The sequence below is a fragment of the Dermochelys coriacea genome, chromosome 3, assembly GCF_009764565.3.
Source record: "Dermochelys coriacea isolate rDerCor1 chromosome 3, rDerCor1.pri.v4, whole genome shotgun sequence".
Lineage (NCBI taxonomy): Eukaryota > Metazoa > Chordata > Testudines > Dermochelyidae > Dermochelys > Dermochelys coriacea.
Window position 1 is genome coordinate 14,098,235 of NC_050070.1, and position 27,794 is coordinate 14,126,028.

At 38.8% G+C, this 27,794-nt stretch overlaps 1 protein-coding gene and 1 long non-coding RNA gene across 2 annotated transcripts in view; both read right to left on the reverse strand.

The window, feature by feature from the left end:
* The window catches only part of SUPT3H (SPT3 homolog, SAGA and STAGA complex component), a 475,057-nt gene that overhangs the window by 76,882 nt on the left and 370,381 nt on the right, over positions 1-27,794 (reverse strand). The window contains 6 exon segments of the mRNA XM_043510132.1: positions 1,750-1,860; positions 3,825-3,883; positions 3,886-4,012; positions 4,564-4,673; positions 10,709-10,819; positions 13,657-13,732. Coding sequence (XP_043366067.1) covers positions 1,750-1,860; positions 3,825-3,883; positions 3,886-4,012; positions 4,564-4,673; positions 10,709-10,819; positions 13,657-13,732 — 594 coding nt within the window.
* LOC122459197 lies at positions 13,740-22,710 on the reverse strand. The gene is made up of 3 exons (XR_006279711.1): positions 21,271-22,710; positions 18,982-19,208; positions 13,740-14,651 (listed from the first exon to the last, which is right to left on the reverse strand). It is a non-coding gene; the product is annotated as an uncharacterized LOC122459197 (long non-coding RNA).

Sequence of the window (27,794 nt, forward strand, 5' to 3'; positions counted from 1 at the left end):
CTGCATTGTGCAGGAGGTCAGACTAGATGATCATTATGGTCCCTTCTGATTTTAATATGAATCTATCTTTATCATTCTAAGAATAAATGTAGGATCTACTCTACAGCAACCTAACCTATCTAGTAGATGGCCTAAGAGCGAGTCCCTGTTTCTTGGCCTGTTTGGAGGGACTAGTGGCCTTTTATCTCATCAAGCACCAGGGACAGAAGCTAAGGCCAAGGATATATGATGGCCAGTGATGCACAGCTTTGGTTATTCATGAGATGTTAAGCTATTTAAAAAAAATCACACTAATCAGATAGTACTCTGCATGCCCATTCTGCCCTGTGGTTACAGAATACCATCCTGTCTGGTGACACAGATAGTCTACTCCTGAATTTCAAATCTCTACCTATAAATTAGTTGCTTTTTGGAAAAACAAAGTTGCTTCACTATAATTGGGTGCAAGCAGCCTTTTCCTTCTTTACAATGTATTTCATTACATTCTCTGCTTTCAGAGGCTATCACCTAATGTATTATTAAAGCCTGTGCACCACTCTGGAAAGTAATTTCTGTGCTCAATTGTTACATAATATTAAACTAATAGTTGTGGGTGGCAAATGATACAGTTGAGATTATATACAGAGATTCATTAAAAACATGTATCTATATAATAATAAAATATTTATATGTAATACCATATAGGCGTACATATAAAACCCAGGCACACCTATGGCATTATGAAAATAATAATTTAGTTTACTTTTCTTAATTTTATTCCATTACTCCTAGTTATAATCTCTTGGGACCCCCTAAACAAACCTCCTTCCTTGATGCTGGCAATTTTCAGATACTTGTAGATGGCTATCTTATGTAGAAGCATATTGCATGTGGTTAGCCTTTCTATTTGTTTTAATTTTTCCTTATAAGCTATTTCTTCTATCATTTTGAATGTTCTTTTCTCAAATCTCTTGAAGTCGTAAACTTCTTTCTGGCTATCAGCTATTCAGATCTGAACACAGCATTACGTCTGAGTTTTATTGACTTAGAAGTTTATGTGAGATGCACTCTCTTCTAAATCGTGAGACATTATGAAGTACAAAGGGATATAGGCCACATACAGTAGCCAGTCATAAGAAGATGCTCCTAATTTATGACATCAGACACATCTGGCAGCTTTGAAGTTTACATCAGCTGAAAATTTAAATAAATAATTTGTTTGGCTGCTTTGAATAATGGATTTTAATTTGTGTAGAAAATCTGATGGGAAAACCTCACAATCTATCAACATTTTACTGGAAGCTCAATTCTATTATATTTCAGTGGAGGATCAAAATTGTTTAAAGAAACCAATCTGCTCTTTATCCAACCCTAAATGTATCACTTGAGATTTGAACTTCCAACAGGACCAGTATCTGACATGTAACTAATTTTAGAATACAAAATGATCCTCAACATATTGCAATACCTATAATTTAAAATAACAGTAAACCTAAATTTTGCAAAAACAGAAAATTTGAGTGCTAACAAAAAGCATAATTTATAATTGAAAGAAAATAATATTTAAAAGAAAAAACTTTTTTGTCCTTCCAAAAAGAGACAGAAATTACTAAGTTTTATTTCCCAAGAGAATTATGCCACTTTTGTAAAGAAAATTACAGTCACCACAAATTGCTCTCAACAATTCCAAGGCTTCTTCTTTTGACCACTTGAAAATCAAAGTTCTTTAAGATTATAAATATAACTTTTTATAACTCTGTTATTACGTACTGTGAATGGGGAAAGGGGACCAATCTTGTGGCCGTAGCGCCGAATGGCCTCTCTGATGTGGCAGGGCTGGATGGCATCACTTTGAGCCTCTATACCACAAACTGCAGTGCTCTGCAACAGAAAAACATAAATTGTTACTAAATCAAAAACACACAACAGACCTGCAGTGCATAAAATATGAAAATACCTTTATAAAATGGACTGATTTTTTTTCCGGAGGATACACATCATTGTTGCCACACACTACATCTTAAAAATCTATTAACAAACCAAAGAGGACTTTTTACATGACCTCTGTTTAACAGACCTAGAGAATAATATATTTGTCCTCTTAAATCTTTTACCCAGTGCTGATGTATGTAGCAATGGAAAAGAGAAACAAATGCTCAAATTCAAATGGAAGGATCATGTAAGTCATGCTGCAATAACCACAAAAAGTAATTTCTGAAACATTTCAAGCTTTCCTTATAATATTAAGGGGCGGCAAAAAAAATTCTGGTAAGTATTTCAAAGCAGACACCAAGATCACAATTGTCTGATGTCAAATTTAAACTGAAAATGAAACTGTAACATCATTATAAAGTCACAAAGATAAAGAAATATTTTAATAGATTCAAACTGTAAAATTTTCAGATTTTAAATAGATTTTTGAACTAAGGACCCTGTGCAAAAAATAGCAGATGCATGCATGCTGGTCCATGGATGCTACAAAAGTCTTCTTGGCTATGCAGGAGTAGAAGCTGTATTGTATTTTTAGTAGGCAAATTGTAATATTGGTGTAGGGCTCTCTGGCTACCCAAGACAACTGCTTGCGAAAATTCACACATTCCATCCAGGTGACTGCCGTGTGACAAGATCAGGGGAATGCCACATACAGTGGACACTGCATATACAAGATGTACACAAACATACTATGAACATATACCATGGGCCAAAATGTTCAGACTTAAATGTCTAAATCTAAGTATCTAAATAAAGTGCCTGATTTTCAGAAGTGCTGACCACCAACAAATCACACTTGATATCAATGAGGGGAAACCACATGCTACATAATGTGTTGGTGGGATCTTTCTAAATGACATTCATAAAGGGAATGTGAAACCCAATTGTGTGTGTTGATCTGGGCTCTCATGTAGTATGAATAGCATGCTTCACTAAACAGCTGGTCTAGCTCAACACCTTAGCTATGCCTAGTAGATGCCTGTCAAAACTGGATATGTAGTTTCAGTAAAATTGTACAGAGGTTTATAAATATCACATTTTTAAAAATGACATTGAAGTAAGAGTATGACTTTATATTAAACAAAATTCAAAACTATACCTAAAATTGCATCCTTAGCTAATATTTTGTGCCTGTGAACTGCAGTGCAAATCACTCATATGAACCCCACCAACCCAATGTAAAAAGGAAGGAGGAAAAGTAACATTCAGAATTCCTAAGACAAATATTTTTACAGATCAAAGAGTTCCTCATTGGTATGGTATGTAACAAAGTCAATGCTGACAGTTAATTTATTAGTGAGGGAAAGTTGAACTATATGGGGAGTGTCTATCCCTCTTATGATTCTATGAGAAGCATATAAACACCTTGTTTATTGTTTGATAATGTCAAGGTAACAATTACTAGTGGAATGTGCATGTTTGTTGGCAAGAAAATAACGTACGTGGAAGCAACACTAGTGATTCAATTCATACATGCTGACTTTGAGTTATAGTAACGTATTTTTTTCCCCAAGATTTCCCCCCACTTCAGTTTTGATATGTTCATCCCTCCCATTTAGAACACCTGGCATTACAGTGAAAACTAGGAATGATAATACTGACATTGGGTATCTTGAATGTGAGATAAAAGATACCCACATTTCATTCAAAACATCCAAATATCTAAAGCTAAACTTACTGAGATAAAAATAAGGATACTGAAGTTCATAAGCCTTTTCAGCAATTTTGATCTTTAAAGTTTATGCCATATTTTAAAATTGAGTTTTCAAAACCAAGATTTCAAACCCAAGAAAATGATCAAGATCTTCAGCAAATATTTTGAGTGCCTATCTACAACAGCCTCATCCACCAACCTTTTTTCTTTTTCTTTGTTTGACTTTGGTGGAGTCTTGTCCAATACCTCCATTCCCAGGGCTCCAGACAGCGTTTTCCCAAGGTGCTGTGGTCCCGCTGCTGCTGGGGGAGTGGGTGTAGGAGGTGGTGTGTTTTCTGGGGAGTCAAGACTGCTCTTCATATTTGTGGTCTGGCCTAAAAGATGTGGCTATCAAAACAAAAAAATCAAGCAGTCATTATAAAATGATATTTTTAAAAACTGTTTCATTGGTTTCCTGGACTTTCTGTTACAGGAAGTATAACACAACATTCAGTTTGCATATTCGGAAAGTTACTGTGATTGCTGATCCAGGTAATTACAGCAACTATTGTATCTGTTGTTGCTGATATGTATGCATATTAATTTCTAATGCTGGAATAAAGGTCCACATACAAGAAGTAGTTCAGGGCTGGAAGTGAGAATTTCTATACAAGCAGAAAGAATTTTCATTTTTAAATGTAAAGCTGTCAAATAATTTTCAATAGTCTTTAATGTACATTTTAAATGTTTTTTTTAATAGTTATAAATATACAGTGATTTTCCCTATCCCAGCATGAGCACATCAACAGCTGTCAGATACAAACGTACTACAAGAAACTGAACAATTCCAAAAAAATGCATGTACTAATAAAATAAGTACCACCCTTCATATGATATTTATTTCTACTCTTATGCAATAATGGATATACTGACAATATTAAATAAAAACAAGTATTTACCTCAGCAGAATTGTGATACTGTATAAAAGTAGCAGATATTGCATGACTGAATGGATCACCTGCTTTGGGAGCCATATCCTGTTTGACCAAAAGAGCCAAGTCCACCAACTAGAAGAGCAACAAAAGCAACAATTAAAGACCAGGTTCACTGAGATGGAATTAACTGCTTATGAACTGTATCTCAAAAGTGAAGGAAGACACTATATGTGTGTTGACACAAATGATGCTAATTCTAATGGTAACTAGACAAATTCAGCCTTAAAATAAGATGCAATTTCCTAGCAGTAAGGGTAATTAAATGCTGGAACAGTTTACCACAGGAGGAGGGATTCATCATTGAGTGAAGTCTTTAAAGCGAGCTTAGATATCTTTCTAAAAGATAAGCTTTGATCAGCTTGTAGGAGAAATTCTGAAGTCCGTGTGCATGAGGTGTCAGTCCCTTCTGGCCTTGGAATCTGTGAATGTATGAATCCCCCTATTCATTTCTTTCCTTTAAGGGGTATGGAAAGAACAGGAAATTCTACATTTCTCACCATATGATCAAAACTCCCCATATGCTTACCCACCGCTGCTTGCACCTCAGTCTGCAGCAATTAGGAAGGATTTTTCCCCCCTGAAGTACAACTAGACAGATGTATTTTTTCCCCTCCACCTTCCTCTGAAGGATCAGGGAGTGACCACAGAGAGAGATGAGACACCAGATGGGGTGGACCAGTGCGCTGAGGTAACAGAGAGAATCCTCTCTTAGATGCCTGGCTGGTGTGTCTTGTTCACATGCTCAGGGTCATACTGATCACCAGATCTGAAGTTGAGAAGGAATTTTACTTCAGGTCAGATTGACAGGGATTGTGGGTTTTTTTTCACCTTCCTCTGCAGTATGAAGCATGGATCACCACTAGGATCATTAGGCATATCATTCCAAATCAATTTCCTGCCATTGCAGGGACTTCAACTCTCCTGTTCTCTGCATGTGGCACACAGTTTAGCCATCTGAAGAGTGAAATGCTTTGGTCTATCCCAAGTTATTGGGCTCAATATAGGGGTAACTGGATAAAATGTAATGGTCTGTGTTATACATCAGGCCAGACCAGATGATCTAGTGGCCCCTTCTGGTCTGAAACTCTATGAAACTATAAATGCCTCTTTAATAGAGTTTGAACTGCAATGAGTTACTTTAACTTAAAAGAACTGAAAGTTATTTATCTGTAACAGTAAGCTCTTTGAGATGTGTGGTCCCTATCTGTATTCCACACAAGGTACAGATGCATGCCATGCAACTGAGTCCACATATTCTTAACAAGAGATGTCCATGGCCCGCACACACGCAGTTGCTCTCCTCATGCTCCAGACCAAAGGTGTAAGAGGTAGTGCTGGCTGCTGCCTCTCTCACCATGAATCCAACAGGATCCGAAGCAGAGGGCACAGAGGGCACCCTAAAATTCAGATAGGGTACATCTCAAAGAATCTACAGTTACAAGTAAGTAAACTCCATTTCTTCCCGTGCTGGTCCCTATGTGTATTCCATAGGTGGGTGACTGACAAGCAATATTCAGACCAGAGATTGGTGCAAGGATGCCAACAATAAAGATGCTTGAAGAACTGCAGTACCCACAGCTGCATCTGCAGCAGAGAACTGAACTAATAATGTGTAATGTTTTGTGAATATGTGACTGGAACTCCAAGTAGCTCTCAGAGAGTGTCCTTACCCCATCCGGAGGAGGGAAATGCGCTAATTGGTAGTATGTGATGATGCAACCAAAATCAATTTATTGATTCTCTGAGGAGATATTTCTTGTCCTCGTGACCTTTCTGCTATAGTGAGCAATAGTCTTGGTGATTTTCTGATTGGTTGGGTCCTTGACGGGCAGAATTCCAGGGTGCATCTGACATCCAGGGAATGAAATCTTTTCTCTTCAATGGAAGCATTGGGTTTAGTGAAGGAAATGGAAAAGTGGGTAGGTTGGTTGACATGGAATTCAGAAATTACTTTAGGGAGCAATTTATGATGAAGATGAAGGGAGACTTTCTCCTCGTAGAAAGGGCACATGGTGGATCAGTCATGAGTGCTCCCATTGTGCTCATTCTTCTGGACGAAGTAATACCAACTAAAAACGTGACCTTCATGGAAAAATGGGACATAAAGCATGTGGCCAAAAGTTCAGATGGTGGCCTGGTGAGTAGTGACAGGGCGAGATTGAGATCCCATTGAGGTGTAGGCTTGACAACTGGTGGAAATGTCCTGGTTGTATCTAGCTAGTTGCAGATAGCGACTCCAATTTGTGCTTGTAAGTTTGTTCTGATGGTTGCTGTAACTGAGTCCAGGATGCAAAGGGGGAGGAGGAGAGAGATGAGAAAGAGGAAAGAAAGAATGTGAGCTCTTTGAAAGTGTGAATGGAATAAATCTTGCCTTTGCTTTTATGAAGCTTCCTGAGTCTTCCTCAAAGGGGTACAGGTACGAAAGTCCTGACTAGGCCCTTCAGGAATCTATCTGTTGTTGGGTGCGTTAAAATGGACTCCTCATCTACTGGAGGAAGGACTGCACTGATTGCTGCAAGATGGACCCAACAATGAGCTCAGGAGAAGACCCAAGTTCTTCAATGACAGGAGATAATCCAAAATGACTGGCATATCCGCAAAGTCTGAGGAAGACTGATTATGCTGTGCCCAGATATAGAAACATCTCCCTTTAGCTAGGTAGCAGTTCCTAGCTGAATCTTTACTACTCTGAGTAAGAATGGCTTGGACAGCTTCTGAATATGTGTGTTCCAGTTCTGAAGCACATCCACAACCAGTCTGTGAGGTTAAGTGGATCTGGGTGAGGATCTCTGATTTTGCAGTCTTCCTGAGTTAGAAGATCTGGCAAGGGATGGATCCTGATGGGAGGATAGGTTGTCATTCTCAGAAGTTCAGGAAACTAAGTATCTGGACTAGTTGGGTGTTATGAGAATGAGACAGATCTTTCTCAAGACTTGTAGTAGCAGGGGAATGGGCAGAAAGGCATATCTGTGTTGGTCTGACCATGATAACAGGAAAGCTTTGTCCTGGGCATCATGGCCCATGCCTGCAATACAAAGGAAGTTTCCTGTTCATTTGGAACATGAAGAGATCCCACTGAGGTGTTCCGCCTGAGTGAATCTCCGAGAGCTGTATATTTCCCACTCATGGTCTGCAGAGAAATACCTGGTAGGTCTGTGGCTTGGATAGTGATGTGGTTTCTGAACATTCCAATGCCTGACTGCTTCCAGGAAGAGGGGCAGGGTTCTTGCTCAACCCTGCTTGTTTATATAAAAGGCCAGAGTGATATTATCCAACATTATTTGGATATGGAGCGAATACATGACGGACCACTCTCAGTTCCAGCAGGTTGAGGTACAGTTTGGTGCAAATGCCCTGTACAGTGTGATAATTCAGGTAAGTGTCCCATCCTAGAGTGTCCCATCCCAGAGTATCTGTTATGATGGTGGCACTGGGACTGGCAGTGTTGAACGGGACTCCCACTTGCACTTGTTCCGGGTTCATGTGAGAGGCGGAACAGTCACTCTGGTGTTCACGTGGTCCTTGTCTGGTAAGTAGAGAGACCAGAGCCAGGCCTATAGGCAGTGCAGAAAAAGTCTGGCGAATGGTATCACATAAGCACATGAGACCATGTGGCCTAGTAGGGAAAGGCATACTTTGACTGTAGTTTTTTTGTTTGCAAGTAACCCGTATTATCAGATTGTTCACTGATTGAAATCTTTCTGCAGGGAATAAAGATCTTTCTGAAATTGGAGTCCAGTATCACTCTGATAATGTTTTTGTCCTAGTGAGAATCAAAATGGAGTTTTCTTTGTTCATGCAGAAACACCAGTGTTGCTAGAAGATGAAGCAGGAACAAAGTTGCTAACCTGACCTCATGGTAGGAGTGATCTGTTAGGAGCCAGTCAACCAAGTATGGGAAGGCTGTGCAGCCATTGCATCTAATTTGGGGTGCCACCGCAAAAACCTTTGTGAATACCCTGGTGCTGTTGCTTGTACAAGGGAAGGACACTATATGAAAGTAGGTGTCTTCTATCTCGAGAGCCACAAACCACATTCCCTCCTGTACAGAGGGGATTACTGATGCTAGTATAACCATCCTGAATTTTGACTTTTGAATAAAGATGTTCAGTTGTCAAAGATCCAGACTGGGTCTCCACCCTCATCTTTTTTGGGGACAAACAAGTATGGGGAATAAAATCTTCCCCGTCAAATGAGAGTTGCACTTGTTCTATTAGCCACTGTTGGAGAAGAAAGGAGTACTTGTGGCACCTTAGAGACTAACAAATTTATTAGAGGCATAAGCTTTCGTGAGCTTACAGCTCACTTCATCGGATGCATTTAGCTCACGAAAGCTTATGCTCTAATAAATTTGTTAGTCTCTAAGGTGCCACAAGTACTGCTTTTCTTTTGCGAATACAGACTAACACGACTGCTACTTGAAACCTGTTGAGAAAGAGAATCTGCCTCCTGGCAAAGAATCTTCTCGTGCAAGTGGTCCTTGAGAAGAACCGGAACGGGGTTTGTAGGAGGGAAGGGAGATAAATTTGATGGAGTATCATGGTGGATGATTTCTAGAACCCACGTCTGTTATGATAGAGTCCCAACTGTGAGCAAAATGTGAGAGAAAGACCCGAAAGTTTGGGGGACAAGGGACGGATAGAAGTGTTTGGCATCCATAAAGAGGGGTATTCTCAACTGAGGCATCAAAGTAGCCCTGAGTGGGTGGGGTGGCAATGGGTGGAGGGGAGGGCATCCAGTTCTCCTCAACTCCCTGTCAGGACTCATGTCTCTGCAAGGAGATGAATGGCTGGCAGAGTATCTGACTCAACCAAGTCAGAGGACCTTCTCTGGCTCTACTGGTGGGGTCAGTAACTGGAAAGTGAACACAGTCCTGCGTCAGGGTTGGAGCAGGGAGGAGTCCTGAGTTACTGAAGTAGATTACATCGTCTGATGTGGCAATGTCTGTCAAGGATGCGTCTAAGAGAGAGGGGATGAGATATGAGTGCCCACGTGTCCAGGGTTCTGGTATACTGGCTGTCAGGACTGATGATTCCAATGCATCCCAAGTGTTGCAGGTGGCTGTCCTTAGAAGAGTGGGCTGGACTGCCATAGAATCAAGTCCTGCACTCTTAGATGGAGCCAATTGGATGTCAGTCTTTATGTTTAGGAGTCAGAGCCACCAAGAGAACTGATGTATTCTTTTTCTTCTGTGTTTTAACTGCATGCCTGGGCCTTCAGCAGTTCTGAGCCATTAGGATGTGCGTGTGAAGGTTTGCCCAACCTGGATGGGGTCGGGGAGGGATCTCTTCTCTCATAAATAGACCTGGATGGGGATCTGTCCTTTGCATCCATGAGAGTGCCTCTTACTCTTTAGAACCCTGAAGGATGAGTCCTGGGTTTAGAAGCTTAGGCTCTGCTACCAAGTGCAGGCTTGGAGAGCAATTGCACATATGTGGGCCAACAGACCTGCTTTTCATGGACCTCTGGACTCGGGGCACATGTGGAATACACATAGGGATCAGCACTCAAAGAACCACCTATCTCATCACCTTTTATAAATTTACTGGATATTTGTCTACTAAAAAGGGTTTGCCCCTATCTTTTATTTGCAGTTGGATGACTGAACCCAAGTGATCACCAGAATTCACATAGAAAAGTGAGTTGTTTCATTGGCCCTCCTAGCTGCCAATCTTTGCTATAACCATTAGCCAAAAGTGCCACTTACACATCAGAGCAATGAGCACGGAACAGTACAAAAGCTCAGATACAGCAGATTACATGAAAGTTAGAAAGGAAGCCAGAGATAGTCCCTTGAAAGTGTCAAAGTACACTTTGAAGAAATGTTAACACACAGCCTGAAGTCTGCTGAGATAGTTGAAAGACGTTAAGATTACTAGTTACATTTGTTCTGCTAAAAGAAAAGGCACCTTAGGTTTTTTTTTTCCACCAAATGCATCCGATGAAGTGAGCTGTAGCTCACGAAAGCTTATGCTCTAAATAATTTGTTAGTCTCTAAGGTGCCACAAGTACTCCTTTTCTTTTTGCGAATACAGACTAACACGGCTGCTACTCTGAAACCTGTCATTTGTTCTGCTGTATCACAGTAGAATTAGCACATTCCCTTACCGTGCCACAGTCTCATATGCTAAATATGCCAAAATCTCCATGGCAACTGCATTGGGTTTTATTTCCATGCTGCTGGCAGTCCAGCCAATCACGAAACTTGGAAGCTTTCTTGCTGTCAGTTCAAAACAAAGTGAATAGAAGTTAATTTGAACAATAAATCTACATTCTTATTTGCTTAATTTCTACATCTGACAGGGTAACAGTCAAAAAGTAAAACTGAACTTAATGTGAAGGGCAAGAAAGAGGCAGTAGAGGGATTCAAAGAGGGGGTTAGAATGAGACAGTGAGATTAATGGGTAAAGATGCTAATTTCACAGGTAGCATTTTGGGTAGCCTATAAGAGAAGGCTGTGACAATCATGAAGGAAAACAAGGAGAAAAAAGATGCAGTAATCAAGGCAGGAGATTGCAGTATGGACAAACATTTAACAGTGGGGACAGGAAGGGTTGGATTTACAATATATTATGGTGGAAGAAAAAACAGGCTTGCGTCAACCCTTGGATAGGATAAAGATAGGATAGGATAAGATAGGATAAGATGACTCTGAGGCTCCACCCTGAGTGAGGAGGAAAAGGATGTTATCAACAGCAAACGAAGAAAGGTGGAAGTGATTTAGAAGGAAAATTAAGGAGCTCATTTTTTAACTATGTGTTAGGGTCCTTGAAGGAGACAAAGCTATCCAGCATGATCGCTGGGTATGTCTGAAATGCAGTAGAAGGCAGAGGGAAATAAAAGGTGCAGCCAAGTAGATCTGTAAATCGTCACACAGAAATAATGCTTTGATCCCACACACACTCAGGATACCTCAGAATAAGGCAGAGAAAAAAAAAGAGATGGGCAGAGACAGAGAGCCATGGGGGCTTGCGCAAAGAGGGGGAGAAGGTGGGAAGGCCAAAGTGATGCTGACGGAATGGCAGGAAAATTAGAGGAGAACCAGGAAAGGCCAAAGGGAGAAAAAAAATGTTGTTAAGGGAGAGAGTGAACATGGTGTCAATGACTAGAGAAAGATGAAAGAAACTTGGCCAGGAAGAAGTCCTTAGTGCTTTGTGAAGAGGGCAGAAATCAACTGGAGGGAATCTGGGGTGGGAGAGTAATTTGATATAGATTTGTAAACTTCCAGTTTAATCAGCCTGAAGGTAAAGGGGAGAAGAGAGATTGGGGGTTCATTGGAAAGGCAGCTGTTATCAAGGATCATATTTAGGACAGGGAAACACGGATATACTGGTTGGCTGAGGAAAAGAAGCCGAAGTAGGAGAATTTGCGGATGAATAAAAAGGAGGGTGGCAGGATCAAAGCACTGCTCGAATATTTACATGTCATCTTAGACTGTTTGACATTGTGGGGCAGGGAGCTTGTCTTTCAACAGTTTTTAAAATGCCATACAGATTTATGGTGTCATATAACTAATAATTATAACACTACTGTAACATTGGATGACTCTTCAGGAGCTAATATGTGGCTTTACCTTACAGTAATATGGGTTTATTATTTTAAACACACTGCAGTTTTTTAAATTCATTTCTATTACAACTAAAAGAAATATGAAAATAGTCTTTTGTCTTAATTTTTAATAAAAGGCATGTCCATTTAGCATATTACTGTATTATCTGGTTGCTTTATGCTAGGTAATGAATTGTGAGTATGATTTTCCTCACTAGTTTACACCAGTAAAACCCCATTGATATCAACTAACAACTTGATTGATATTAATATGAAGGGAAAATGAGGCCATGGTGATTCAAAATGAGCAAATTATCATCAGATCATTACAAAAAATAATCAATGATCTCCAGGTCATCAACACTGAACATTATTTTGTGACTAGAAGATTTAGATTGCGCTGAGTTCTGATTATAATTTTTAGGTTTAAAAAATGGCATTATCACCACACCTCTCATTAGCTGAAGTCACCCCAAGCTGAAGTACCATTTATATAATGATTCACAGATGTGTGATGCCAATTACAACTGGCTTTCAAAACATATTGAATAGGGAAAAGAATAAATGCGTACAAAACATGTTTCCTCATTTGCTGACATTTACCACAGAGTGCTAGTTTGGTGTGTCATTTATTTGCACTTTATGATACATAAATGAATCACTCATGCACCCAATTCAAATGCTTTGTTATGAAAAACAAGATAAGCGTCTCTCATTTAAAGATCCATTGTGTTCAATTTGTATTGTAGGGTCTGTGCTATTTTGTCATGCTTTTCACTAGCTCTTTCACCTCACTTTCTCTTTGACCTTTAACCTGAACCTTAGTCATCACTTAACCGCTTCTGTAATGATGTTTTGCTACTGATCAAGCCCATTAATTTACAACCCATTATAGTTGTGGCCCACAAGCATTTCTAGTAAGCTGCTTTTCAGTGCTAGTAAAACCCTAATTCTGTCATCATGTTATTAGTGTTGGAATGGAATGCACTGATGAATTTGGCTAATGTTGAATAAATTCCACAGCAGGAGGTTACGGCTTAAAATAGAAAAGACCCTTTAGTAAGTTCTTTGTATATCTATGGATGCAGAAATAAAAAAGAAACTTCATACCATTAGTTAATTTTAGATACCTTCAGAAGTAATCACACCTTGAGGGTGTACTTCATTTATCAGCTGTGTATACCATACCAAGGTAAGCTGCATACAAACATGGTTGTTTAATATATAAACTGGTTAAAAGTTTTATCTATTTATGGATTTATACTTGCACTCAGCACCAGAGTATTTGTGAAATATGGGAAATATAAAAATAAATAAAATAGTCTGCCTGATCTCAATACAGTGTAATAATTAGCATCACTTAGCAATTCTGAGGACAGAGAACCTAACATACTTTTTCATGCATTAAATGAATACATTTCCCAGAAATGTATCAATTAGGTTCTACAGTGTACATAAAATAACTGCACATCTAAATACTGTACAGGAGTTATATGTGATAGTACTTACAAAAACTTAACTGACGACTTTCACAAAATTCTGCATACTGGGCTGAGTCCATCATTCGTGTTTGTCTTTCTGCTCTCTGAAAAACAACGGGTAGATTTAAATAATCCACTATATTCAAACAAGAACCACATACTGCAAAATAAATGCCACCCACAAAATTCTGCATAACTCTGAAGTTAACCCAAAAATTAAATTTTGTTTTTAACAGAATAAAATGCATAAAAATAACACACGGTTGGGTTATTTCTCATGGGTAATATTTGCCAATGGTAAGATTCAGAATTTTGATTTCAGAAGTTTGCTATACATGTTCCTTATGTAGCACAACAGTTAGGGCTCAAGTCTGCAAGGTGCTGAGTACTCTGGCCCTGATCCAGGAAAACACTTAATACACATTTAAATTTAAGTCCGTGAGTAGTCCCACTGTGTGCTTAATGTTAAGCAGATACTTGTGTTTTCCTGAGTCAAGGTCAAAGGGCTCAGGCATCTTGCATAATTGAGGCTATGACTACACTGGAGAGGTTACAGCAGCGCAGTTGCACCAATGCAGCTGCTCTGCTGTAACTTCTCAGTATACTGCTCTTAGCCGACGGGAAAGAAACTCTCCTATCGACTTAATTAATCCATCCCAGCGAGCGGGGTAGCTAGTGTGTTGGAGAATCTGTCCTGTCCACACGCACTGTTCCACATAGGTCAGTGTAACTTATGTCACTCGGGTGGCAGTTTAGTCACATGCCTGAGTGACACAAGTTATACCAACATAAGTGATAGTGTAGACATAGCCTGAGCCCTAAATCTTTTGAAATAGACAACTAATGATATTGTAGCGAATGGAAGACTGGCACCACTGAGGGGATGCACCAGGTCAGCAGGAGAGCAATAGAGGTGACTTTACTCCACACCACTTGGTACATGCAGGAGCACTGGATGGTGATTGCTGGCATTTTAATGATAACAGTTTCCTTCAGTTTTTATTCTTCAGAAAGCGAAGGCAGCTAGGAGAGGAAGAAAGTGAAAATTAAACAGGGCGATTAATTAAATCCATTTGAGAAAAAACATTCAATTGGATAGTTTTAATTGTATTTCATACAGATATAGCTAAATGTAAAATAAATTCTTATGTAACACAGTGGCCTCAAAACAGTCCAAAGTATTCAAACTGTACACGTCTATATATAGCAACCCCTTCCAAATATCTGCACAACCCATATTTAGGCCAAGATTCACCAAGCATTTATGTTTATATTTAATTTTAAGGACGTGCTTGAGACCCATTGACTTCAATGGAGCAATGCTGATTTACACTAGCTGAGGAATCTATCCCATATAGTAGACTTTACAAAAACCCTCTGTGACAGTCTATATTGTTATGTTCACCACTTTACAAGACTATAATAAATTATGTACAAGTATGCCCTGTGAGATATCGTTTGAAAAGTCATAATCTGCGAATATCATTATCCTGTTGGAATTTGTATAGCAATACTATATGTGAAGTTTGAGATTCTACTATATGACTGTTACTGAAATAGGCCTGCAATTTCAGGTAACACCCACAAACAAGTTTTTCAGAGACAAAGATACACCACAGCCAGGTGTTAAAGAGCTATCACTAGCTTAAGCGGCCATTCTCCAACAGGGGGGAAAGATGTAAACAAATTTACATTCCATCATAGGGATAGGTCAGACTTCACATCCACAAGAGATACTTGTCATCAGCACCCCAGGTGGGGGTAATCCTCAAAAGGGGATGGTGGAACTAGAATGAGAAACAGTGGCCTCCAATTTACCCTCTCTCCTCCTTCATCTCTGCTTATGACATCAATGCATCTCAAATAACTGAACTAGGGAGAAGGGTTCTAGGCTGAAAGGAGACTCAGCCTGTGACATTTACTGATTTTAAGTTCACCTAGCTTTTAAGTTAGGTATTACCTTGCATTTTATCCTTTCAGTATATTTTGTAACCAATCCTGACTTTTATGCATCATCACTTGTAATCCCTTAAAGTCTATCTTTCTGTAGTTAATAAACTTATCTTATTGCTTTATCTTATCCATTGTATTTGGATTAGGGTGTGTAAGAAACGCCATTTGGAATAACAAGGCTGGTGCATTATCATTTTCCTTTGATGAAAGGACAGACTTCATATGAGTACTGGAGTACTCAACTGGAGTACTGTTTCCAGTTCGGGTGCCACATTTCAGAAAATTGTAGACAAATTGGAAAAAGTCCAGAAGACAGCAACAAAAAAGATTAAAGTTCTAGAAAACATGACATATGAGAAAAAATTGAAAAAAATGAGTTTGTTTAGTCTGGAGAGGAGAAGACTGAGGGGGGACATAACAGTTTCAAGCGCATAAAAGATCGTTACAAGGAGAAGGGTGAAAAAAACATTCTCATTAACCTCTGAGGATAGGAAAGAAGCAATGGGCTTAAATTGCAGCAAGGGAGGTTTAGGTTGGCCACTAGGAAAAACTTCCTGTCAGGGTAGTGAAGCACTGGAACAAATTGCCTATGAAGGTTTGTGGAATCTCAGTCTTTGGGGGTTTTAAAGAATAGTTTAGATCAGCAGTTCTCAAACAGTGGGTCATGAGTTCATTTTAATGGGGTTGCCAGGGCTGGCATTAGACTCAGTGGGGCCCAGGGCAGAAAGCTGAAGCCTGAGCTCAGCTGCTTATGTGGGCTGAATCCAAAGCTTGAGTAACTTAGCTTTGCAGGACCCCGTGTGGTGTGGGGTCCCAGGAATTGTCTTGCTTGCCACCCTGTAACACCGGCTCTGTGCACCACATCTTTTCTCAGCCACATGCCTATCAGAACTGTCTGAAATGATTACCTAGCAACTGAATGAGCATGTTGTGGTTGAAGCCAGTTTGAAAAGTTGCTGTAGAAATAATTTTAGCAATGAACCATTTTCTGAAGAAAATTGGAGGAAAGTGGGGTAATGAAGGGGAGTTGATTGCCACTCGCAGCAAAAGAAGGAGCCTAACAGCAGTAAAAATCTAAGAAACCGCAAATATGATTCAAAACATTTGGAATATGGATTTACATGGACTGGTTTTGAGGAGGACCCACGGCCACAGTGTTTGGTGTGTAGCGAAGCTCCGGCAAAGGATAGCTTAAGACCTTCAAAAATATTGCGGCACTCAGACACAGCACAGTTCTCTTTAAACAAAACCGCTTGATTTTTTTTCAGCAAAAGCTGAGAGTGCTAAGGGCCAGAAAACAGTACTGAGAACAGCAGCTATAGCAAATGAGAAAACCCCAGAGAAATCTTCTGATGTGTCATATTGGATAACTAAAACCGGGAAACCGCACACTATTGGAGAAAGTTTTTTTCTGCCACGTGCAAAGAAAATGGTTTTTGATTATGTTGGGGCAAGGTGCAGTGACTCAACTTGATTCAATTCCTCTGTCTAATGACACTATTGCCAGGCATATTCACAGTATGGCAAATGACATGACTGAACAAGAGATTGCCAAAATCAAGTGAAGTCCTTTTGTTTCCCGTTCTTCTTGATAAAATGAGGAACGTCTCAGTGCTGCTCAGATGCGGACATACATAAAATTGAGAATGACAAAAAAACTCCAGAGGAATTTCTGTTCTGTCAGTCATTACCACAGGATGCTACAGGGGAACAGCTCTTTGCACTTTTGGATATTTTTGTCTCAGATTCTAGCAGCGCTGTGTAGGAATTGCAGTGATGGTGCTCATGCAACGACTGGAAAAAAACAGCGGGCTAGTCACCCACGTGTAGGCTGTTGCACCACAAGCATATTAAATTCATTGTATTATACACAGGCAAGCCCTAGTTGCAAAAAAAAGTCCACCTGTTCTAAAACAAGTTCTCAATGAAGCTGTTTGCATAGTCAACGTCTTCAAGAGTAGCTCAACAAGTACAAGTCTGTGTGGAGTTTTGTGGACGTGTTCAACATTAGTCATTACATTTATATTTTAGTCACCAAAATGTTAGAAAAATATCCAGATGTTCTCCCCCTCTTCGTAATTCAGTCACTCTGACTTGTAGTGAAGCTTTACTGTTAATGTCTAATGCCTCATATTTATACGTTCTCAGTTCCTTTTCTGCGTACCATCCATTCCTCCACCTCCTCTGTTCTGCTTGCCTGGGTTTACATTCTGTAGCAATTGCTGTTTGAGATTTGTCAAATTTTTCATTGAACTTTTTCCATTATGGTACATGATACACCTTTGCCAGAAAGCAGGACTGCAGGCAATGGAAGAATTCTTTTCTACAGTCTCCTCTGAATACAACAGAGCTTTTGTTACAGATTCTAATTTAACAGAAAACAGTTCTGATGACCATATTTACTTTTGGTCTTCAACATTTTGATAAACAGTAAAGCTTTACACATTATGTGTTCATTTAGTCCAGGATGGAGAGCTGAAGACTTTGCTACAAAATTTCTTTCCAGTTCTGTTTCTCCTCCCCACCAATGCATAAGCATAATTGTATTATTATTTCTTATCCTCTAAAGAAAAATTATCTTAACACATGCCCCAGCTCCATACCTCTTCTAGTGATACTATAACAGTGATCTGTTCTGGAGGCCACCTTGCCACTTAGATGTTGAGTCATACGTTTCAAGGTCAGAAGGGACCATTATGATAATCTGGTCTGAGCTGTGTAACACAGGCCACAGAATTCCACCAACTGATTCTAGCATCAATCCCATAACTTCTGGTTGAGTGACATCATTTCTTTAGAAAAACATCTAATCTTCATTTAAAGATGTCTAGTAATGGAGAATCTGTCCCATCCTAATTAATTAATTACCCTATTTAAAAAAGAAATTCACCTTTTATCTAGTCTGAACTAGTCTAGCTTCAGCTCCCTGCTGTTGGATCCTGTTATGACTTGTTTTGCCATAATAACAAGCTGTCTCTCATCAGACATTTTCTTATGTAACCTCTTAATCATCTTAAATAGATTGCGCTTCTTTAGTTTCCTGCTGAAAGGCAGGTTTTTCCAGACCTCAGTTCATAGATATTATATGCTATAGAAGGGACTCAATCTTCTTAAAATATCAGTCTAAACAGGAGTTTGTGTATCAGAAGTACTCCCTAGGACTGCATGTACAATATTTAGGGGGAGATTTTCAAAAGGGCCTAAGGTGTTTCAGTGGCACTCATACTCCTAAATAGGATTTGTGCTCCTAAATCCATTAGACAATTTTGAAAATCTCATGTGAAAATAAACAGTTTCTTCTGAAAATTTTACATTTCTACATCCCTTAGTGTGAACTAACAGTAATTCTCCATTAGCTTCTGTATACCTAATAGTTCAAATGGTTTCAGACTTTATTTACTTTTATTTGATCTATTTATGGGTGATGCAGGTCAAATCATGCACCAAGACCATGCTCTCATTCAACACAGGACAATCATAGGGAATCTTGAACATGTAGTAAATGGACAACTCTCGCCATGTAGTCCAGAGCAAAGGATGGTAACAACGAATTCAGGCACCAAGAGGTAAATTAGTATCTTCATATGAATAACTGTTGACAGCATCCTTGTGTACATAGGGAAATAGCTAGATAAGGAAAAAAAAGATTTATATGAGAGGTTACAATTGGAGGGGAAAAAATTCCTGTCTCCCCCACTAAACTCACAAGGAAAAAAGAAATCTAGCATAATCACATCACCCTGGGGGTATACAAGAATGACACTAACACACAATCACAGACCTTATGTCCAACAGCATCTAGCATCCCACAGTTCCTGTAACATACAGCATCATAACCACAAGTACTGTACCAGCCTCACAAACTGAACCTTAGAGCAGTTACGTTAAATTAAATGGGACAGCAATGACTAAGGGTAATCAAACAACAGAAATTGTTGCACATCACAATTTATGCACTGACTCAGGAATTTTCTAACTAAGGAATACAGTGCACCAGAGAGGAAGTCTCTTTCACTTTCTTCCAAGGGACAGGTAGCAAGTAACTCCAACAAAATTAAAAACATCTTCTTGCTCCAGTATAAAAATTATGGCTGTCAAGCGATTAAAAAAATTAATTGCAATTAAGCGCACTGTTAAACAATAATAAAATACCATTTATTTAAATATTTTGGATGTTTTCCACATTTTCAAATATACTGATTTGAATTACAACACAGAATACAAAGTGTACAGTGTTCACTTTATATTTATGTTTGATTACAAGTATTTGCACTGTAAAAATACGAAAGAAATAGTATTTTTCAATTCACCTAATATGAGTACTGTAGTGCAATCTCTTTACCATGAAAGTTGAAATTACAAATGTAGAATTATGTACAAAAAAACTTGCATTCAAAAATAAAACAATGTAAAATTTTAGAGCCTGCAAGTCCACTCAGTCCTACTTCTTGTTCAGGCCAATCGCTCAGACAAACAAGTTTGTTTACATTGCAGGTGATAATGCTACCCGCCGGTTTGTTCTCATGGCACTGTTGTAGCTGGCGTCACAAGATATTTATGTGTCAAATGCTCTAAAGATTCACTCCTTCATGCTTCATCCACCATTCCAGAAGACATGCTGATGATGGGTTTCTGCTTGATAACAATCCAAAGCAGTGCAGACTGATGCATGTTGTTTTCGTTTTCTGAGTCAGATGCCACCAGCAGAAGGTTGATTTTCTTTTTGGTGGTTTGGGTTCTGTAGTTTCCACATCGGAGTGTTGCTCTTTTAAGACTTGTGAAAGCATGCTCCACACCTCATACCTCTCAGATTCTGGAAGGCACTTCAGATTCTTAAACCTTGGGTCGAGTACCGTAGCTATCTTTAGAAATCTCACATCAGTACCTTCTTTGCGTTTTGTCAAATCTGCAGTGAAAGTGTTCTTAAAATGAACAATGTGCCGGGTCATCATCTAAGACAGCTATAACAGGAAATATAAGGCAGAAGACGGGTAAAATGGAGCAGGGCATACAATTCTCTCCCAAGTTAGAAATTTAACTAATGCTTATTTTTTAATGAGCATCATCAGCATAGAAGCACGTCCCCTGGAATGGTGGCCAAAGCATGAAGGGGCATACGAATGTTTAGCATATCTGCCACATAAATACCTTACAATGCCGGCTACAAAAGTGCCATGCAAATGCCTGTTCTCATTGTAAATAAGAAGAGGGCAACATTATCTCCCTTAAATGTAAACAAACTTGCTTGTCTTAGCGATTGGCTGAACAAATAGGACTGTATGGACTTGTAGGCTCTGAAATTTTACATTGTTTTGTTTCTAAGCGCAGTCATAAAACAAAAAAAATATATATACCTTTGTAAGTTGCACTTTCACGACCAAGAGATTGCACTACAGTACTTGTATGAGATGAATTGAAAATACAATTTATTTTGTTTATCATTTTTACAGTTCAAATATTTGTAAGCAAAAATAATATATACTTTGATTTCAATTACAACACAGAATACTATATATATGAAAATGTACAAAAACATCCAAAATTTTTAATAAATTTCAATTGGTATTCTATTATTTAACAGTGCAATTAAAACTGCGATTAATCGTGATTAATTTTTTCAGTTAATTGCGTGAGTTGACTGCAAGTAAATCGACAGCCCTAATAAAAATTTGCTTGCTGGGGGACTTACCTGAAGTGTGAAAGCTATGAAATCCTAGGGATATGCTAGCTACAATTGCAGGTTGATGAATTTTGTTTCCTCCTGGAACCCAGATATGACGAATGACACAGGTGACACTTTCCTAATGCTTTATCTGAAGAAAAAAACCTTCTTAATATAGTGTCAGTTTGCTTTGCAGTGGGGTATTAGTCTTTCTAAGCAGTTGAGAAACTGAATTATGTGGCATACAGCACAGTAAAATATTCTGCATGCTTCCCTTGGAACATGCTGAAGGATGCAGCAGGTAGGACTGGCACTGTAACTGTATACTTAGTCTTCCAAAAATGTGTTGCATTGTATTCTACTTTCAGCATGAAGAACTAAAAAGAAAGACTGGAAAAAAAGAAAAAAAAGTGGGAGGGGGTAAAGCATTACCAGTTGTCTCCTACCACCTCAGATGAAAAATAATTGTATTTCAATTTCATTTTAAGTTTTCACAGTTGACACATAGAGCTTTTTGTGTGTGAAGGCAAAAGGCCAAATGTTAACTTACCTACCGACTATTTAGTGTTTGGAGGAAACGTACCAAGTAGCTGCTACAGTGGAACATCTGAAAAATGTACATACCATGCCTGCCCCCACCCACAATGTTTGGCAACAATCATGATGAAATTGCTGGCTTCACAAACTACTTACAAATTCATATTGTGCCAGGAGTTCCTGTTTCTAAATACCTCTTCATTGTGCAGCTATCTTAGCTTCAAAGGAGCTGGAGCATATTCAAGAGAAAAAAGCGTTCCCCTGAATTAGCTAGAATTGCTATGAAGTAAAAGGAGAGTTTAAAAGAACAAATGCATCATGGCCTCAGATGTTGGTGTCTGGAAACATGTACCATTTGCCAGTAATGTTCTATATTCCTAAGAGAGTGGTTTTCTTTAGGATACTAGAACAGTGCAGTTACACCTACTGTACTTGTCAGCTCTCGGATGACAGATCTGAATGGCTCAGCTTTGAATGCAAAAAAAAAAATGGTGTTCACTAGAAAAAAAGAGATATTGTAAGGTAGCTCAATAGCAGAGTTAGCAGAAATATGTTGAAAATACATTTTAAATCCTATATGTCTTGAAACTGTTAGCTGAGGATTTTCATTATTTAAATTTCAAAAGAAAAAAATGGACTTGCTCTTCTTAAAACCACTTTTAATGTAAGTGGTAAGCAAAGAAAAAGGAGTATTAAGGAGTAAGCTTCTTAAAGATTAAACAATCTCAGGCTTTTATATGGAAAATAATCTCACTTTGGGATAGATTGATGGATGTTTTGATAAAATTTACTGCAGATTTGGCCATAAAGTACAAAATACACAGGCAATTCTTTGTTATCTTTCTTACCCTTGCCTTATAAAACACACTGTAAATTCTGTGCTATCCATTAGTTTGAATAAGTTCATACAACAAACTTGAGACCTTTGATGTCATGCAGTTTTAGTGTGGCTTACTTGTACGGTTAGCTTATATATGCGTTTTGCCCTAATATCTACACTTATTAGAGTAACATCTAGACCGAGGCACTTTACGCTATACTGAGACAATCCTAATTTTAATGAATTTGTACAGTCACAATCTAATCAAACTTTGCTTTTCAATTAAAAACATGAATTTTCAACAAAATAAAACTGATGTACAGAATTAAATTTTAAGGGCTGATTTTCAGAGGAGCTGAAAGGAAGAATCAGACACTTAAAATGCATATATTATTGTGAAAGACTAGAAATCCTCACAATATAGAGTATGAGATTTTTATATCAAGAAAGAGACTATTATGTAGAATACTGTGACAACAGTAAGCATGTGGACTCTGAGCAACATGAAGAAGACAGATTGGAAAGGGCAGGTTTTTGTCTTGTTCCCACTTGTAGAATTGGTTGTGAAGCCCGGGTATTTGGAGTCTGTGAAGTTCCTTAAGAAATAAGTTGCTGTCTGTGTGGAATGCCATGATGTGTGTGTCCCTAAACTTTATCTGATATGAGTCATGGTTGAGTGTCGAATCTGTAACTCTTTGTGAGTTACCACAGGATAGTTTGAGTACAGTATCTGCATTTTCTTTATAGAGAGAGACTTCTGTGTAAGACAAAGTAAAAAGATTAGGGCTGTTCAGCGTAAAGAAAATTTGATTAAGGGAGGGTCTATGACAGAAGTCATGAACGGTGTGGAAAAAAGTGAATTGTGAGATGTTAGTTACCATTTCCCACAATACAAAACCCAGAGGTCACCCAATGAAATTAATAGACAGAAGATTTAATACATAAATGAGGAAGTAATTTTTCACACAACACACAATTAGTGTGTGGAACTCACTGCCACGGGATGTTGTCGCCTCTTCTTCCCCACTCCAATGCACCAATCAGTGTAGCTAAGTTAATATGGAATCACCTGCACCAGATATAGGGCAGCTCACTTTCCTTCTGGGACAAAGGGGAAGCAGGGATCCAAGGGTGTCTCTCTGAGAAGCAATTTAGTTCCTGCTCTGCTCCTGTGACACCACAACTGTGCTGTCCCATAGTCAGGGTTTGAAGTAACTCCGTGATCTAGTTCAAGATGTTTAAAATGTAATCTAACTAGAGCTCTGCAAATGACAGATTTCTGGTTCACTGGCAATTCTGAAAAAAAACTTAAAAATTGTTTTGGGTTGAATAGAAATGAAATGTTTGAAATTTTCAGGAAATTTAAAAGTAAAAAAATATAGTCAAACAAAAGGTTTTCTTTTGAGTATTTTTAAAACATTAAAAAAATTAAAAAAAATTCTAAACAAAGATATTTTGACTTGAAAAATCAAACATTTCATATTGAAAATACCGAAACAAAATATTTTGATTTTTTTCAGATTTTTTTTACTTTAGTTTGTTTTTTCCTATCAAATCAATTCTGGCAAAATCAACGTGAATTTCTGAAATGTTTCTGTGTCACCAAATCTGCACTTTTTACTGAAAAATAGTTTCAGTTAAAATTTGTCAACCAGCTTTAATTTTACCAACATTTATGGGGGAAGGGATATTGCCAGGCAAAGTTCAGATAATGTGAAAAGTTTTGAGGGAATTTAAAGTAATAAAGAAAATCATAGTGCAGAAACAATCCTGTAAGTAACCAAAAGTACTTCCCCTGCAAGTATAATCTCAATGTTCAAAGAATATACAACACTGCTCTTATGTTACATGCTCATTGTTCCTTTAGTACTAGTGTTTTTCTTGTATACATATATAATCTCTAAATACTGAATTTATTTGAACATAGGTCCGTATCAGATTCAAATGTCCTTGTCTAAATTTATTACTGCTGGTGTGAAACATGGAGCTGGAATCTGTAAATGAAACATTTCCTGTTCATGGGATACCTTTGATTTCCCTTGGAAAATATTTTTCTCTGTTCCTAAATATATCTCAATGTGTGTTGTAAATCATGTGTTAAATTTATGACTAATTTCTACCAGTGTTTTCCAAAAGCTATTAAATATTGGATAAACCTTGCTAGCAAACAACATAAAAAATTACGTGGGGCTTATTACCAGACCAATACATCAATAAGACCTACCTTCTTTTATTTTTCTGATTGAGGATGCTGTAACCTTTTTCTGTGGTTTCCAATTGCCGTACATCAAAAACTCTACATACCAGGTTAATAAGCAAGAGACCTTTATGTTTGCTGAGTAGCATTCTTCTTAAACTTCTAGTTTTACATCAATTTCCAGATCAGATGAACATAAACGGCTTTAAAATCTGACCCGTAAAAGTATGGCTACAGTTAAATCTTTTGGTCATTTAGGGTAAACTTCAAAGCATTGCTTGGGAGATGCACACAGCACACAAAAGCTCTTTTCTGCATAATGGGGGTTTTCTATATTATCTTCCACTCAGAGGCAAAAACTGTCAATGTACTCTTGCTGTTTAACATTAACACAACAACTGCAGAGACAGACTCTGTAAGAAACTGAACTGAGAACCTGATTAAACTTGGAGACATTTAACACCCATTTCTTTTGGCTGCACAATGAAAGATGTATCTAAAACAATATCATTTACGGGCTGAAATTTATTAATAAGCCATGCCATATTTCATTTTGCTCATGCAAACCTGAGTCTATGCAAAAATGTAATGTAAATTACATTGGGTGATGCCCAGGGGTTCTTTTGTAATCCTTCAGCTTCCCTCAATTATTATTGTTTTCCTTCTATCATTTCCAGAAGTTTGTTTTAGATCCCAATTTGGGTAGATTCCCTTGCTTCCAGGATAAATAATATAGCACTCTAGAGAGCCGGCAGACATTTGAAGACTTGCCTTAAACAAAATAATAATTCCAAAAAATAATGGCAAAATATGTTCAAAGTCAACGAATTCAAACACAAAAATCGATACAATTGATTGTGAGTATTATACCAATAACTATGCAATTTTAGAAGGTAATTTTTAAAAGGTGAGGTTTGGGAAAAAATTTTCCATCTAAAGGAAGTGGGGTTAAAGTCACAACAATAACTAATAAGAAAAGGAGTACCCGTGGCACCTAGAGACTAACAAATTTATTAGAGCATAAGCTTTCGTGAGCTACAGCTCACTTCATCGAGGCATTTGGTGGAAAAAGCAGAGGAGAGATTTATATACACACACACAGAGAACATGAAACAATGGGTTTTATCATACCACTGTAAGGAGAGTGATCACTTAAGATAAGCCATTCACCAGCAGCAGGGGGGGAAAGGAGGAAAACCTTTCATGGTGACAAGCAAGGTAGGCTAATTCCAGCAGTTAACAGAATATCAGAGGAACGCGGGGGGGGGGTGGGGGGGAGGGAGAAATACCATCGGGAAATAGAAAAAGGGTACTTGTGGCACCTTAGAGACAAACAAATTTATTAGAGCATAAGCTTTCGTGAGCTACAGCTCACTTCATCGGATGCATTTGGTGGAAAAAACAGAGGAGAGATTTATATACACACACACACACAGAACATGAAACAATGGGTTTATCATACCACACTGTAAGGAGAGTGATCACTTAAGATAAGCCATCACCACAGCAGGGGGGGAAGGAGGAAAACCTTTCATGGTGACAGCAGGTAGGCTAATTCCAGCAGTTAACCAAGAATATCAGAGGAACAGTGGGGGGTGGGGTGGGAGGGAGAAATACCATGGGAAAATAGTTTTACTTTGTGTAATGACTCATCCATTCCCGTCTCTATCAAGCCTAAGTTAATTGTATCCAGTTTGCAAATTATTCCAATTCAGCCGTCTCTCGTTGGAGTCTGTTTTTGAAGCTTTTTTGTTGAAGTATAGCCACTCTTAGGTCTGTGATCGAGTGACCAGAGAGATTGAAGTGTTCTCCAACTGGTTTTTGAATGTTATAATTCTTGACGTCTGATTTATGTCCCTTCATTCTTTTACGTAGAGACTGTCCAGTTTGGCCAATGTACATGGCAGAGGGGCATTGCTGGCACATGATGGCATATATCACATGGTAGATGCGCAGGTGAACGAGCCTCTGATAGTGTGGCTGATGTGATTAGCCCTATGATGGTATCCCCTGAATAGATATGTGGACAGAGTTGGCAACGGGCTTTGTTGCAAGGATAGGTTCCTGGATTACTGGTTCTGTTGTGTGGTGTGTGGGTTGCTTGTGAGTATTTGCTTCAGATTGGGGGGCTGTCTGTAAGCAAGGACTGGTCTGTTTCCCAAGATCTGTGAGAGTGATGGCTCGTCCTTCAGGATAGGTTGTAGATCCTTGATGATGCGTTGGAGAGGTTTTAGTTGGGGGCTGAAGGTGATGGCTAGTGGCGTTCTGTTGTTTTCTTTGTTGGGCCAGTCCTGTAGTAGGTGACTTCTGGGTACTCTTCTGGCTCTGTCAATCTGTTTCTTCACTTCAGCAGGTGGGTATTGTAGTTGTAGGAATGCATGATAGAGATCTTGTAGGTGTTTGTCTCTGTCTGAGGGGTTGGAGCAAATGCGTTTATATCGTAGCGCTTGGCTGTAGACAATGGATCGAGTGGTATGATCTGGATGAAAGCTAGAGGCATGTAGGTAGGAATAGCGGTCAGTAGGTTTCCGATATAGGGTGGTGTTTATGTGACCATCGCTTATTAGCACGTAGTGTCCAGGAAGTGGATCTCTTGTGTGGACTGGTCCAGGCTGAGGTTGATGGTGGGATGGAAATTGTTGAAATCATGGTGGAATTCCTCAAGAGCTTCTTTTCCATGCGTCCGATGATGAAGATGTCATCAATGTAGCGCAAATAGAGATGCCAATGCCTGAGATGATGGGGCATCCAGGATTTCCAGGTTTATGGATCTTGGGTAGCAGATAGAATACCCCAGGTCGGGGCTCCAGGCATTGGCACCCTGACAGCAGGATTGTCTGGCTATGTAGACCTCCTCCTCAGGCCCTTCGTTACGAGCACTCCCAGCTATCTTCGAGACACCACCGATTTCCTGAGGAAACTACAGTCCATTTGGTGATCTTCCTAAAAACACCATCCTAGCCACTATGGATGTAGAAGCCCTCTACACCAACATTC